The sequence below is a fragment of the Odontesthes bonariensis genome, chromosome 18 (assembly GCF_027942865.1).
Source record: "Odontesthes bonariensis isolate fOdoBon6 chromosome 18, fOdoBon6.hap1, whole genome shotgun sequence".
Taxonomy (NCBI): domain Eukaryota; kingdom Metazoa; phylum Chordata; class Actinopteri; order Atheriniformes; family Atherinopsidae; genus Odontesthes; species Odontesthes bonariensis.
This window is the reverse complement of record NC_134523.1, coordinates 22,011,723-22,028,337: the sequence shown is the minus strand read 5'-3', so window position 1 is coordinate 22,028,337 and position 16,615 is coordinate 22,011,723. Positions and strand designations below refer to the sequence as shown.

General features: G+C 42.7%; 2 gene segments (V, D, J or C); one reads left to right on the top strand and one right to left on the bottom strand.

Annotated features, from left to right (window-relative positions):
- The first annotated feature begins 10,220 nt into the window (after window positions 1-10,220).
- On the top strand, window positions 10,221-10,523 carry LOC142367344 (Ig kappa-b4 chain C region-like). The segment is given in 1 exon segment: window positions 10,221-10,523. A coding segment is annotated over 1 exon segment (303 nt).
- A 1,900-nt stretch (window positions 10,524-12,423) lies between these two features.
- On the bottom strand, window positions 12,424-12,989 carry LOC142367944 (Ig kappa chain V region 3368-like). The segment is given in 2 exon segments: window positions 12,424-12,731; window positions 12,938-12,989. Coding segments are annotated over 2 exon segments (360 nt in total).
- Between the last annotated feature and the right edge of the window lie 3,626 nt (window positions 12,990-16,615).

Sequence of the window (16,615 nt, the reverse complement as noted above, 5' to 3'; positions counted from 1 at the left end):
ACCTGTGAGGCCACCCAGGCCTCCCAGACTCTAGTCTCAGAGACAGTGAGGAGAGACCAGTGTTCCCAGTCCTGACCTGACTCACTGGGACTCTGATACTGGTTTTAATCTCTTTCAAGTCTCACTGTGTATTCTGTCTTTCTTTCTGTCAATAAATGCATCAACATTAACGTTTTTATTTCTGTTGTTGATCTTTCATGTTTCAAATCAATAAAGATTTCTTTAATTATGGCTCCATTCATCAAATGACTTTTTTCTTTGCCACACTGTTTATATAACAGTCAGACCATCAGTCAGAATAAGACTTAAAGCAATAAAACCTTTATTCAGTTTGACTTTTATTTAGACTTTTATGACTTTGCTTCAGATTTGTTAACATTAACTTTACTGAAGCCTTTTAGTAAAGGACCAACTAGTTTTTTCATAAAAATGAAGGAACCTTTCTGTTACTGAAGTGCATTTGGGACCTCATGTAGAAGTCATCAGTAGTGTTCTGTATTATTATGAGGCTTACAGATATCACAAGAATCCCTGCTGTCATGTGTTTATATACTGATGAGGACAATAGATCAATGAAATCCACAGGGGAATGGCTTTAACTGCCTTTTTTAACAGCAGTAGATGACAGTGTAACACTGACTGTTCCTTCAGAGTGACATGACACCGTCTCCTTTAAACTGTGTGATGTAAAGGAGGTCGGAGCTGCTGTTAAAAATGATAAGAAAACAAAGAATTGTGTTAAAGAGTGTACCTCATATGTGCTCCTTTGCTTTTGCTCTGTTATAAACTTTGTTTCTTTACATTATAAGATAAAGAAGGTATGTCAAACTTACTCTGAGACTGTGGCTTTACAACAACAGTTTATGTCATTTATGTGCATAATAAATTAAATAGAACAGATGCAGTATTACCAGCTGGATTCTAACAATCTTTCATATGGACATTATTACCAACAATTCTCACAGAAACTGCTATCTGATCAGCAGTATTTCAGTGATAATTGGCTGTTTTCTTCTTCTCATAAGAATCAACTAAACATATGTTTATTGATCTAAATCAAAATATTGTTAAATTGGAAGATGTAGAGTTTTCTTCTGGGCCATCCAGTCATTCATCTATGAAAATGGGGATAACTGAGGAGTGCATTCATGTTTTCTAACTGGATATTGCTGAGATGGACATAAGTCATGATGATGATGAGGTCAGAGGTCATGAACAGTTTTTTTATGGATTTTCCCATGTTCTTGTAGCCTGGGAATTCCCATGCTGCTTTGCGCTCGATTTCATTCTCACTGCAAAGTCAGCCTGGAAACCACCGCCCTTATTTTTGCCAGAGTTTGGGAACCAATCACAGAACGGGGGGGGGGCAGCAAGATGATGACGACGTCTATGCGCTACACCGAAGCTTGTAGAGTGTTAATCCAACATGACAGCGGACACAACGTTACCGTTCGATGCAGCCTTAGAAAGTGTTTCGGAGTAGATTCACCCTAGGGTCATTTGAACCGTGACATCCAGCCAAGTAGCCCACCCGAAGTTTTTCCGATATTGGCTGAACATCAGCTGAGTTACTGAGTTATCCCGAATAGCTTAGTACAAGCGCTAACGGACCCTGGCAGTATCTCCAAAATTACCACACTAAAATCACATGCCATGACACCAAACTTCTACAGTAGTACAAATATGGTCTGTACTCACAAAACGATGCATTTGGAAGTTTGTACATAGTCCAGGAGTTTATTATTATCAACACAAGCCTGATAGCTTTTCTGCTGCTAAAGCTGCGTCGACGTCACTTCTGGGAGCTGGGAGCTTCAAAGTAAGATGAGGGTTGATCTACTACTGTAGACAACAAAGCAAGGCTGCTCAATTTCTCCATTATTAAAATAAATTCACAACTCTACAACATAAAAATTCATGTAGAATATAGCATATAGGCCTACTTTGTTGTCAATTTAGGTAGCTTAGAGCGCAAGTTTACTTTTATTTTACTTTTTTTTCTTCTTCCTCGTCGAATTTCTGTCGTCATCTGGTATAAGTGATACAATTGGCTATGAATCGCGCGCAAAGCAGCATGGGAAGAACCTGACGTCATTTGATAGACATTCGTAGCGCCCAATAAACGGCTCTCGGCATTCGTAAACCACGCCTCAAATACGAGAAAATGCACACCTAGTTCCCAGACCACCATCTCATCGAGATTGTGGACGCGTCAGCCAGGCTAATGTTCTTGCCCCACGTTTTTTAAATCAGTCAGATAAGAAACAAAGTAACAAAATATAAATGGATGATTCGCAATTTATGTAATATCTATTTTGCTTTACAGAATTGTGTGTGTGTGTCCTCAGTGAACTGTATCAGTCTCTGCAGCTGTCGGTTCATTTTCTGTTCAGTCTGACTGAGGGTGGTTTTTGTACGGCTGTTTTTCACTGTGTGAACGAATACAGACTGTTGATGTAGAATTCACCCATACAGTAATAAACTGCAGCATCTTCAGCCTGAACTCCACTGATGGTCAGAGTGAAGTCAGAGTTTGATCCACTGCCTGTAAAACGATCTGGAATCCCTGATGCTCTGCTGCTAGTAGAGTAAATGAGCAGTTTGGGAGTTTCTCCATCTCTCTGTTGGTACCAGGATAAATAGTTTCCATTAACAATGTGACTGGTTTTACATGTGATGGTGACGGAGCCTCCCACAGCAGAGCTCACTGCTCCAGGCTGAATCACTGTGACCTGACCTCTGGACTCTGAGGATACAGAGACAAAAACATAAAGCAGCTTCATGCTTTTGTCGGCTTCATTTCAGAGGGACGGATGTTCATAGAGGAGAGGAGTTTGATTCTCTGGACTTTACCTGTGAAGCAGCAGCAGAGGAGAGTCCAGATGAGGACGCAGATCAAAGTCATGTTTCTGATGAGGAGGATTTCTGTGGCTTCTGGTGTCATGAAGGTCAGCTGTCAGTCATCCAGTGTTCAACTCTCAGGACTATAAACTCTCCCAGAGCACTGGAGCATGGTGCTGCTGATGCAAAGTGGCTCTCTATGGAAATGCTCTGACTCACTCCAACATTTCTTATCATCAAGAAATTGATTAGAAACTGTAAATGATTTCTTTAAAGGTTTCTGTTCTAATTACTTATTCATTTTTTTTTTTTGTCAATTTGGAAATAAATAATAAATAATTAAAATTAAATGGTGTTTTTTTATTATTTAAAATGGTTCAACGAATTTTAAAATTCATGTGTAAGGATTAAAGGAAAACGTCGGAAAATTTCAATTTTCCTATTTTCCCTGACACCTGTCCCCCAAAATCGATTTCTCACACTGTTTTACATTATTCAACCCATAACCTTGCGCTCCCAGATTTTTTCACTTCTGGCCATGGGCGCAGCCATGTTCATCCACATCCGGGCATATTTTACGTCAGAAATGCAATTCTACTTGTGCAGCGGAAATAAAATTCTACTTGTGTGGCGGGAGTGTGCTCTAACAAAGTTTAGAGTGTAACTTGGAAATACACAATGATTGAATACTACCTGTATATAGTAGAATTAGAAATTATTTTTATTTCAACATGTATGTTCACATATATCTGTAGTGATAGTCTACAACTGCCTCGTCGGCGTGAAGGAAACCCTTGTAGGTCCCGTCCTGTGACTCATATTTATCCCTGATCGCCCACACCGCACAGGAGGGAATCACTCTTCGGAAGCGCTTCCCAAGTCTCCCATGGAGAAAGCAGGTCACCTGCCGGTAGGCCTGGAAACGGTATACAAGGTTGGGTATGGGGTCCGGAAACGCCTCACGGCTCGTGGATACAACCGGTGAGTCGTTAGCATTTGGCGGCGGTGTCGCGGCTGCTGCGACAGCCACTTGTCCATCCTTATTTTTAGCCTTATCCGACCATCTCGGCTGATGGCTATAAGCTAACATAACTTGGATCGAGAGGCTGATCATGATCTGACTCGGAGTCAGGCGAAACTTCGCATTCTATCTCCGGGTCCGAGTCAGACCAAGACAGTTCGTAAGTGTCTTCCATTGCTGTAGAAAAAATGTTTGCATTTCTGACGTCATGTTGAGTGAACATGGCGGCGCTAGGGAGGGAGAGCCAGAGCGGTATAACTTGAATTTCAAACATTCGCGAATGTTACTCTCTCGGGCTGACAAATGTAAACAAGGTGAGAAATCGATTTTGGGGAACATGTACCAGGGAAAATAGTAAATTTGAAACTTTCCGGCGTTTTCCTTTAACAGCCAATTCATACAAGTATTCACTGAAAACTTCTTCATTTCTATTTTAAAATACTTTAACTTTTTGAAAAATATTATGTGTGCAGCTTGTTTCATTCTAAAAACTATAACTGACTACCGGCAAAAAAAATTATCGTAATATCACAATTGATAATTGTTTGGGAGGCAATAAGGATAATGCAAATATTTAAAAAAAATAATAATAATTTCATTTTATAGATATCACGTGTCCACTACAGTATAAATTAGAATTTCATACATGTGAAACTAAACCACGATGGCAATCAATAAATTCAATAAAAATATCTATTTCAACATAAGAACTGGCAGTCAGTCTCATACTGAAGCCACACATCGGTGATCCCCAGAGTCCTAAGGCTCACTGCCATAGGCAGAGGATGCCATGACCACTGGCTTATTGTCATGACCACTTAATGACAGCGAGTTCAGGAGGACTTCGTCTGACCACCATCTCAGATGCCCCTCTTCCTTTCTTTTTGATGGCCTTCTCCCCTGTAATATTGCACTCCTTTGGAATTCTGTTGATCACAAGGGTTCAGATTCCTGACACTCCCTTTGCCATCAGACGGTCCAGGAGGTTGACGGTCGTAAAGAACCTGTCAAAGAACAGGTGGGTTCCTTTGGGAACGGATTGGACCAGATGGAGGACAGCTTGTTCTCCAATGCCCTGTCCCTCTGTGACTCTGAAGGTGGTCTTGCCTTGGTAGACCACAAAATCTAAGACCATACCAGTTGGTGTGGCGAAGACAAACACTTTCAGTCCAGTTGGGTATGGTTTGCCCCTAACATACTGCCCAACAGGGCAGAGACCAGTAAATGGAATCATTTGCTCATCAGTGGGCAAATGTCTTGGCAGACTTATACATCCTTGCCTCATTTTTTCTCGGAGAGGCCTGACTTTCCACAGGAGGTCTTTGCTTTTGTCCTCATTAGACACGTCAAGGTCATTGACAATCTTAATGGAATTTCTTAGTTTGTAGAACTGATTTCTGGTCATGGATTCTGCTACTATTTGAACTCTGGTGTCCATCCATCCATCCATCCATTATCTTCCGCTGGTCCGGGGATCGGGTCGCGGGGGCAGCAGCTTGAGCAAAGAGACCCAGACGTCCACCTCCCCGGCCACTTCGTCCAGCTCTTCTGGGGGGACCTCGAGGCGTTCCCAGGCCAGCCGAGAAACATAGTCTCTCCAACGTGTCCTGGGTCTTCCCAGGGGCCTCCTCCCAGTGGGACGGGCCCGGAACACCTCACCGGGGAGGCGTCCAGGAGGCATTCTCACCAGATGCCCGAGCCACCTCATCTGACTCCTCTCGATGCGGAGGAGCAGCGGTTCTACTCCGAGCCCCTCCCGGATGACCGAGCTTCTCACCCTATCTCTAAGGGAGAGCCCAGACACCCTGCGGAGGAAACTCATTTCGGCCGCTTGTATTCGCGATCTCGTTCTTTCGGTCACTACCCACAGCTCGTGACCATAGGTGAGGGTAGGAACATAGATTGACCGGTAAATCGAGAGCTTCGCCTTCTGGCTCAGCTCCTTCTTCACCACGACGGGCCGGTGCAGAGCCCGCATCACTGCAGACGCCGCACCAATCCGTCTGTCAATCTCCTGTTCCATTCGTCGCTCACTCGTGAACAAGACCCCGAGATACTTGAACTCCTCCACTTGGGGAAGGATCTCATTCCCGACCCAAAGAGAGCATTCCACCCTTTTCCGGCCGAAGACCATGGTCTCAGATTTGGAGGTGCTGATGGTCATCCCAGCCGCTTCACACTCGGCTGCGAACCGCTCCAGTGAGAGCTGAAGGTCTCGGCCTGACGACGCCAACAGCACCAAATCGTCCGCAAAAAGCAGAGACCCGATTCTGAGGTCGCCAAACCGGACCCCCTCAACGCCCTGGCTGCGCCTAGAAATTCTGTCCATAAAAATTATGAACAGAATTGGTGACAAAGGGCAGCCCTGACGGAGTCCAACCCTCACAGGAAACATGTCCGACTTACTGCCGGCAATGCGGACCAAACTCTGACACCGGTCATACAGGGACCGAACAGCCCTTATCAAGGAGTCCGGCACTCCATACTCCCGGAGCACCCCCCACAAGAGTCCCCGAGGGACACGGTCGAACGCCTTCTCCAAGTCCACAAAACACATGTAGACCGGTTGGGCGAACTCCCATGCTCCCTCCAGGATCCTGCGGAGGGAATAGAGCTGGTCCACTGTTCCACGGCCAGGACGAAAACCACACTGCACCTCCTGAATCCGAGATTCGACTATCCGGCGGATCCTCCTCTCCAGTACCCCCGAAAAGACCTTACCAGGGAGGCTGAGGAGTGTGATCCCCCTATAGTTGGAACACACCCTCCGGTCCCCCTTTTTAAAGAGGGGGACCACCACCCCGATCTACCAGTCCAGAGGCACTGCCCCCGATGTCCACGCGATGCTGCAGAGGCGTGTCAACCAAGACAGCCCCACAACATCCAGAGCCTTGAGGAACTCAGGACGGACCTCATCCACCCCCGGGGCCTTGCCACCGAGGAGTTTTTTGACCACCTCGGCAACCTCAGCCCCAGAAATGGGAGGTCCCACGTCCGAGCTCCCCAACTCTGCTTCCTCATCGGAAGGCGTGTCGGTAGGATTGAGGAGGCCCTCGAAGTATTCCCCCCACCGACTCACGACGTCCCTAGTTGAAGTCAGCAGAGCCCCACCCTCACCATACACGGTGTTGACGGTGCACCGCGTCCCCCCCCTGAGCCGCCGGATGGTGGACCAGAATCTCCTCGAGGCCGTCCGGAAATCGTTCTCCATGGCCTCCCCGAATTCCTCCCAAGCCCGAGTTTTTGCCTCAGCAACCGCCGAGGCTGCGTTCCGCTTGGCCTGTCGGTACCCATCAGCTGCTTCCAGAGTCCCACTGGCCAAAAAGGCCCGATAGGACTCCTTCTTCAGCTTGACGGCCTCCCTCACCACTGGGGTCCACCAGCGGGTTCGGGGATTGCCGCCACGAGAGGCACCGACCACCTTGCGGCCACAGCTCCGGTCGGCCGCCTCAACAATGGAGGCACGGAACATGGCCCATTCGGGCTCAATGTCCCCCACCTCCCCCGGGACATGGTTGAAGCTCTGCCGGAGGTGGGAGTTGAAACTCCTCCTTACAGGGGATTCCGCCAGCCGTTCCCAGCAGACCCTCACAATACGTTTGGGCCTGCCAGGTCTGACCGGCTTCCTCCCCCACCAGCGGAGCCAACTCACCACCAGGTGGTGATCAGTTGACAGCTCCGCCCCTCTCTTCACCCGAGTGTCCAGGACATACGGCCGCAAGTCCGATGATACGACTACAAAGTCGATCATCGAGCTGCGGCCTAGGGTGTCCTGGTGCCAAGTGAACATATGGACACCCTTATGCCTGAACATGGTGTTCGTTATGGACAATCCGTGACGAGCACAGAAGTCCAACAACAAAACACCACTCTGATTCAGATCGGGGGGGCCGTTCCTCCCAATCACGCCCCTCCAGGTCTCACTGTCATTGCCCACGTGAGCATTGAAGTCCCCCAGCAGGACGAGGGAGTCTCCCGGAGGAGCACTCTCTAGTGCCTCCTCCAGGGACTCCAAAAAGGGTGGGTACTCTGAACTGCCGTTCGGTGCATAAGCACAAACAACAGTCAGGACCCGTCCCCCCACCCTAAGGCGGAGGGAGGCTACCCTCTCGTCTACCGGGGTGAACCCCAATGTACAGGCGCACAGCCGGGGGGCGATAAGTATGCCTACACCTGCTCTAAGCCTCTCACCGCGGGCAACTCCAGAGTGGAAGAGAGTCCAACCCCTCTCGAGGAGGCTGGTTCCGGAGCCCAAGCCATGCGTCGAGGTGAGTCCGACTATATCTAGCCGGAACCGCTCAGCCTCGCGCACCAGCTCACGCTCCTTCCCCAGCAGAGAGGTGACGTTCCACGTCCCAAGAGCCAGCTTCAGTAGCCGAGGATCAGACCGCCAAGGTCCCTGCCTTCGGCTGCCGCCCAGCTCACATTGCACCCGACCCCCATGGCCCCTCCCACGGGTGGTGAGCCCGTAGGAAGGGGGACCCGTGTCGTTTCTTCGGGCTGTGCCCGACCGAGCCCCACAGGCACAGACCCAGCCACCAGGCGCTCGCCGGCGGGCCCCACCCCTGGGCCTGGCTCCAGGGGGAGGCCCCGGTGACCCGCGTCCGGGCAAGGGAACACGGCGTCCAAAAGTATCACTCATCATAGGGGTCTTGTGAACTCTGGTGTGTGAGGCTCAATACATCTGAATGTTTGGATAACCTAGGCTAACCTTTCTCGATCTTCCTCATCAGACAACTCAAAATCTGAGTTTACTGAAACGATCTGCAGTAAAATTCTCTCTGCTTCTGTCAGTGAATCCCTTCCATCTTTATTGAAAAAAATCCAGAACAAAATGGACAAAATAACCACAAATGTCCGCTACAGAGGACATTTTTTAAACAATGAAACTTTTCAATAAAATATTGTTAAATTATTCTAGAAGGTGATATAAATAGAGATCTACCAGTAAATTAGACTGTCTGAATCTTTCATATCTTGCCAGACTATTTATTATTTCATAAAATAAATTATCATCAGTCTAAAACGTTGATGAATATAAAGATGATTTAAGTCATGAATTGTATATTCTAAATAAAATAATACACAGCGTTATTATGTGTTATATGTTCATATATTTTTATTTGATATCAACTCATAAACTCTTTATTGTTTTGTTGAGTAACTTTGTTTGTCTCAGAGTCAGAGAGCCGTGTCTCTGTGCAGTCAGAGGTTTTTGTACGGCGGCTCAATGAGTTTGTATCACCGTGGTACACGTTCGGTGGAGGAACCAGACTGGATGTTGGAAGTAAGTTCAATTAAAGCTGCTTTTAGTCCCTTTTTTTTCTGTTTTGTTGTAGTTTTTTCTGCATGTTAAGACGAAAAAAAAAGTTACTTTTACAAATTTGTGCTAAAATATAATCTCATGATTTCGATCCAAATTTTTAAAAAACTCGCTACGTTGGTCGAAGGAAAAAAAGTGAAATGTAGTTTTTTGGGTTTAATGATTTATTCTTCAGGGCTTTTTGGTTTAGTTCAGTGTGACAGAGTCAGAGAGCCGTGTCTCTGTGCAGTCAGAGGTTTTTGTACAGCGGCTCAATGAGTTTGTATCACTGTGGTACACGTTCGGTGGAGGAACCAGACTGGATGTTGGAAGTAAGTTTATATTACATTACAAATTCAACAGGATGTTGTTACTTAGTCTTTAAAATGTCTTATTTCTAATGTTGAAGGATAAAAATCTGTCTTTTTCCAATAGTTTCAGTTTTCATATATTTGAGTGTGCTCTTCTGTCATGTAGTTGAAGTGAGACCTGAGTCAAAATGTTAGAACAACGTTCATTTTACACATAAATTCAAACCGTTTGATGTGAAGGAAAGATGAAGCGTGTTCACTTCTTAGGATAGTTTTCAGGTTTCCAACACCATAACTGTTGTCTCTTTATTCGGTTTGCTTAGAGTTTGAAACCATTTGAAGAATTCTCTGAATTCTGGTTCATGTTTACTTGAAACTTGTTTGATTGTTCTCACTTATTTTTTCTATTATTCAGTTTTCAACTAAATACTGCATGTGTAATGTTAAGATTGTTGAATACCAGGAAACATGCTTTAGTGATGTTTTAGGACTTCTTTGACATTTTAATAGAAAATGTGTTATTATTCTGTCTTTGCTGACATGCATGAGAGGTTTCTGATAGGGAAGTGAAACAAGGTGTGAGAGACTGTTGGAGCAGAAGAAAACTTGTGACTGAAATTCCTTAAAGGAGAAAATCTTCTTTCTCAGAGTAAAGGTGTTCAAGTGTCTGGTGTTTGACAGCTGTATGGCTTCTGTGCTCTAAGCTGATTGGTGTCTCCTAGGTAACGCCCCTCCCACCCTGACGATGTTAACCCCTTCCAGTGAAGAGCTGAAGAAAGGGAAGGCCACTTTAATGTGTCTGGCCAACAAGGGCTTCCCCTCAGACTGGAGTCTGTCCTGGAAGGTGGACGGCAGCAGCAGCAGCAGCCTGGAGGAGAGCAGGAGCCCCGGGGTGCTGCAGAAGGACGGCCTCTACAGCTGGAGCAGCACCCTGAGGCTCCCTGCAGACCTGTGGGAGAAGGCCAGCTCTGTGACCTGTGAGGCCACCCAGGCCTCCCAGACTCTAGTCTCAGAGACAGTGAGGAGAGACCAGTGTTCCCAGTCCTGACCTGACTCACTGGGACTCTGATACTGGTTTTAATCTCTTTCAAGTCTCACTGTGTATTCTGTCTTTCTTTCTGTCAATAAATGCATCAACATTACCGTTTTTATTTCTGTTGTTGATCTTTCATGTTTCAAATCAATAAAGATTTCTTTAATTATGGCTCCATTCATCAAATGACTTTTTTCTTTGCCACACTGTTTATATAACAGTCAGACCATCAGTCAGAATAAGACTTAAAGCAATAAAACCTTTATTCAGTTTGACTTTTATTTAGACTTTTATGACTTTGCTTCAGATTTGTTAACATTAACTTTACTGAAGCCTTTTAGTAAAGGACCAACTAGTTTTTTCATAAGACTGAAGGAAGCTCTCTGTTACTGAAGTGCATTTGGGACCTCATGTAGAAGTCATCAGTAGCGTTCTGTATTATTATGAGGCTTACAGATATCTCATGAATCCCTGCTGTCATATGTTTATATACTGATGAGGACAATAGATCAATGAAATCCACAGGGGAATGGCTTTAACTGCCTTTTTTAACAGCAGTAGATGACAGTGTAGCACTGACTGTTCCTTCAGAGTGACATGACACCGTCTCCTTTAAACTGTGTGATGTAAAGGAGGTCGGAGCTGCTGTTAAAAATGATAAGAAAACAGAATTGTGTTAAAGAGTGTACCTCATATGTACTCCTTTGTTTGTGCTATTTTATGAACTTTGTTTCTTTACATTATAAGATAAAGAAGGTATGTCAAACTTACTCTGAGACTGTTGCTGTACAACAACAGTTTATGTCATTTATGTGTATAATAAATTAAATAGAACAGATGGAGTATTACCAGCTTGATTCTAACATCTTTTATATGGACATTATTACCAACAATTCTCTCAGAAACATCTGATCAGCAGTATTTCAGTGATAATTTGCTGTGTTCTTCTACTCGTAAGGCTCTTTGAAAGGGCACAACAGTTAATGAATGGACCTTAGATTAGATAATATATATATATGCTCTGAGTGATTTTTTTTACATGTTTATTGTTTACATGTCAAATAAACACATCTTTTACCCACTTCTGTTTGACATAATGTACACCTTACAGGAGGAACATTTAGCAGATTAACTGATACATGTAGAATTATCTTTAATGGTTTTAAATTGAAAACTTTCAGTCCAAATTCATGAGTTTTACTTTAAATGTGTTCAGTAAATAATTTTTTTTTCCATGTTTTGAATTTAAAAGCGGGGAATCATCTGTATAAAGAGACTGGTTTAGTGTTTTAATCCAACAGAGAGAGAATACATCTTTATTCATGTGGAATCAACACTGTTGGGTTTGCTGCTTGTCGTTGAGTTTTTAATACTTTTGAACAATAAAGATCGACTCATCAAGATTAGACCATGTTTTTATAGATCAAGACTTCATGTTTTGGTGCATGTAATGAACGTGTAACAGCCATCATTTATTGTTGCATTAAATTTAGACTGTAGAGAGAGTTAATAAACAAGCACTAAGTCGGTCTCCTAAATTAATTATGCTGTATTAAATAACTTGTTGAAAGCATCTAATGAACTAAAAGGTGATTTTTAAATATCAAAAATATCAATGATGCTTTATAATTTTTAGGAGCAAAAATTATTTACTTGTGTTCAAATCTGAGTGTTCATGTATTTGATCATTTTCACGTTTGAAAAATTATTCACGCTGGTAGTTTGGTGTTTTCTTCTGCTTTTTGGCAAATTACTGTTTTTTACCATAAAAACATCTTATTTGAAGACAAATTGTGAAAGTGATATGATTGTGATACATTAGAAATGATCAACTAATCAAATAGATTTTACTTCTCAGCAGCTCTTCATTCATTTCACTTCCTCTCCAGCTGTGAGGTTTTTGTACGACGTTGTATCACTGTGTGAGTGGCCAGCTGTTACACTGCTGACAGTAATAAACACCTGCATCTTCAGGCTGAGCTCCGCTCACTGTTAGAGTGAAGTCAGTTCCAGATCCACTTCCACTGAAACGACCTGAAACTCCAGACTGGAGACTTGTAGCATAGTAGATCAAGAGTTTTGGAGATTCTCCATCCTTCTGGAGGTACCAGTTGAGGCATGTGCCAACACTTGAACTGGCTTTACATCTGATAGAGACAGTTTGACCTGGAGCAGCAGACTGAGATCCAAGAGTCTGAGTCAGGACTTTTTCTCCTGATGAACCTGAAATTATGAAGAAGACAAAAGTTATTGAGAGAAGTCCAGCCTCATGAAAGAAGATCCAATAAGAAGAGGATCATTTCTTTCAAATGGAGAACAGATAGAACAATATTGATTTTTCTTGTTTCAGTGTTTCTCCATCACAGCAGAACATCTTTGGGATGAACCTGGTTTTAACCTGAAGCAAAGTTCTCAGAAGAGAGTCTCACCCTGAACAAGGAGCCCCAGGGTGGTCAGCAGCAGAGTCAGTGACATCATCATCATTGTGCTGCTGGTGTGTCAGTGTCTCTGAAAGGTCTGGACAGCCACTGATCAACACTGACCTCTTAACATCTGGGAGCAGAGAGGCAGGACACATATGCAAACACACAGAGTCAGTCAGCTGGAGCTGTCCTCTACATGTCAGGATGTTTCCTGCTTTCACTGATGAGTCTGTTGCAGTTAACATTAACATGATCACTGTGGTATATCAAAAAGTCTGATGCTGAACTGATCTGGCGTTTCATTCTATGTCTCCAGATGGGTAACATTACCATTCTGATACTGTTGCAGACTTGTTATTTCAGAGTCACAAAGTAACTCTGAGGATCAGGATGTCAGATAATGTGCTCAGTGAGCTCAGGTTAATGAATGAACTGTCCCAGAACTTTGGAATAAATAACATGGTCCTCCATCTCAGAGGATATTTGTTCAGCTGCATCAGAGAACTTTATCAAGAATAAGAATTCAGAAAAATGCTTCAATAAATGCTTTGACCTCATGATTAGGAGTCTGATGGGTTAGTTGGTGGTTTAGTGGGATATGGTAAAGAGAGAGATGAGGGTGGGGTGGGTTTAGGATTTGAACAGATCACACAACTGCTCTGATATCAATGTGTCAGCGTTACTGTTCTGAGAATGCCCAGAAAGTTTGTTGAGAGAAGACACTCAGAGGAAGAGGAGTTTGAATATTTTATGGCAAACACTCTACTTTATAACTTACTGTATTAAATACTGACTGTTTGGAGCACCAGTTTTTTAACGAAGGAAAGTTATTAACAACTTATCTGTACATGTTGTGAATTATGTTGTAAAAAACATCTGAAAATTACTAAAAAAAAAATGTATTGATCTACAAATTTCTACCTCAATCTAAACAAGAGGCTCAACAGACTCTGTTATGATAAAAAATAATAATAATTAATGATACTATCATGCTTGAAATCTGAATAGTTGCCCACTTTTCATTCAAAGCGTAAATATTTAAACTTTCTGTTTGTGTGTCCTAAAATCTTCATTAATCTTCTAACTGCTGCCAGTCATGAAAGTGTATTTATGGATAAAAATATATGAATCAAAATAAATTTTTCTGTAGTGTTATTGTCTCCATGTACTTGGAGAGACTTGGATATAGATAATTCACACTAATATTTGGATGAGTGTGATGAGAACTGGAGCTTCAGTCACCTGCGATGTCGGGTTAATAATGTTGAATTAATGGTAATACTCTTAAAGAGAGTAATGTACGGAAAAATATGTGAAATGTGTTTATATGCATCTATTAAGAGAGATTAAATGTGTGTTACACGTAGAGTTTATCAATAGTTCATATATGTGCTTTTGTGTGTGTGTCCTCAGTGAACTGTATCAGTCTCTGCAGCTGTCGGTTCAGTTTCTGTTCAGTCTGACTGAGGGAGGTTTTTGTACGACTGTTTTTCACTGTGTGAACACGGGGCCAGTGTGTAAACTCTGACAGTAATAAACTGCAGCATCTTCAGCCTGAACTCCACTGATGGTCAGAGTGAAGTCAGAGTTTGATCCACTGCCTGTAAAACGACCTGGAGTCCCTGATGCTCTGCTGCTAGCAGAGTAAATGAGCAGTTTGGGAGTTTCTCCATCTCTCTGTTGGTACCAGGCTAAATAGTGTCTGTTGCTATAAACATGAACATTCTGGCTGGTTTTACATGTGATGGTGGCAGAGCCTTCCACAGCAGAGCTCACTGCTCCAGGCTGAGTCACTGTGACCTGACCTCTGGACTCTGAGGATACAGAGACAAAAACATAAAGCAGCTTCATGCTTTTGTCGGCTTCATTTCAGAGGGACGGATGTTCATAGAGGAGAGGAGTTTGATTCTCTGGACTTTACCTGTGAAGCAGCAGCAGAGGAGAGTCCAGATGAGGACGCAGATCAAAGTCATGTTTCTGATGAGGAGGATTTCTGTGGCTTCTGGTGTCATGAAGGTCAGCTGTCAGTCATCCAGTGTTCAACTCTCAGGACTATAAACTCTCCCAGAGCACTGGAGCATGGTGCTGCTGATGCAAAGTGGCTCTCTATGGAAATGCTCTGACTGACTCCAACAGGGAGTTGGAACTCTGATGATGATGATTATCAAAAGATAGACACACTTGTTTATAAGTGGAAGTTTATATTGCAGTTTTGGAGAGACAAATAGTTCAAGATGAATGAAATGATATCAGCAGGACAATGAAAGACCTCGTTCACAGTGACTTAAACAGTTTGTGTTTAACTGGCCTAACTGCAGTCCAGATCTGTCTCCTGTCGAAATGATCTGGCTCATGAAAGAGAGAATCAGACAACAGCAAACTGTTGGGCAGTTAAAATCTTGTGTTCAGGATTAATTAACAGAAATGTTACACAATGGTAAAAAAAGCTTTTTTCATTAAACCTTTTTGAGTCACATGCTGACATGAAATTCAGGATTTATTTATATTTTCTAAATAGTTAGATGAAGACACTGAACTTTTCTTCTGAGCACTTTTCATTTTGCATGTGTTTTTGTACAGGGTAGTGTTTACAAAACACAATGCTGACATCTAACCAAAAATATAACCCACATAAACCACAACAATAAAAAATAAGTTGAATTAAAAGTACTTCACCACTTCTTTTCTCATTAAAAGCATTTTTGAACATGCATAAGATGAGCTTCATAAAGTTTCTCACAGTTTCACATCATAAAAATGTCATGAAAAGACAACCATAAGAACTGAATGTTTCTGAAGAATCAAGAATATAGTAGATAAACATTTGTTGGACCATGTATGACAGTAACATGTGATGCAAAATGGAAGAACATGATGAATTTTAAGTCTAGAAAGTGATGTAACTTTTTAATTTTCTCGCCTTTATTGAGAAACAGCTACTTCTTGCTCTGTGGAACAATTATTCAATCTGGAGTGAGTTCTCTTAAATGTTTTTTTGGTTTCACCTTGTTTGAAAAATTCTCCTTCACAATTACTGCATCATTTTATAAGAGAGTGGATTCCTTTTACTTATATAATGACTGAAGGGAGGTATGTCTTTGCTTATCATAGACATTTGTTGCTCTGTCTGATCTTCAGTTTTCATTTGAACTAAAATTCCACAAAAAGCAAAAAATTTGCTGAGTTGTTTGTTTCAGAGTCAGAGAGCCGTGTCTCTGTGCAGTCAGAGGTTTTTGTACGGCGGCTCAATGAGTTTGTATCACTGTGGTACACGTTCGGTGGAGGAACCAGACTGGAGTTTGGAAGTAAGTTTTTACTGTATTTAATATCAATGACTGTAGTTTTTAAGTGGGCTTTATTCCATTTAATGTCTGAAGTTTAGAAAAATATCTTCTTGACAAAAATTGTAACGGTCATAGTTTTTATTTATCCTCATAGAGCTTGGCTAAGATCAGCTTTGCTAAAATTTGTCAACATTTCTGTGAAAGTCAAGCAAATATTTTAGTATTGTGGCAAGACTGTCTCTACAATGAAGAAAAACATGCATTTAAAACAAGTTGAACAACATTAAACTAAAGAGGAAATATTCTAAAATCTCTGTAATGATCATGTCATACGTTACTTTAAATCCCCTTTAAAATAAAGCATGTGTTCATTTGTTTAAGCAATATTTATGCTCCATAT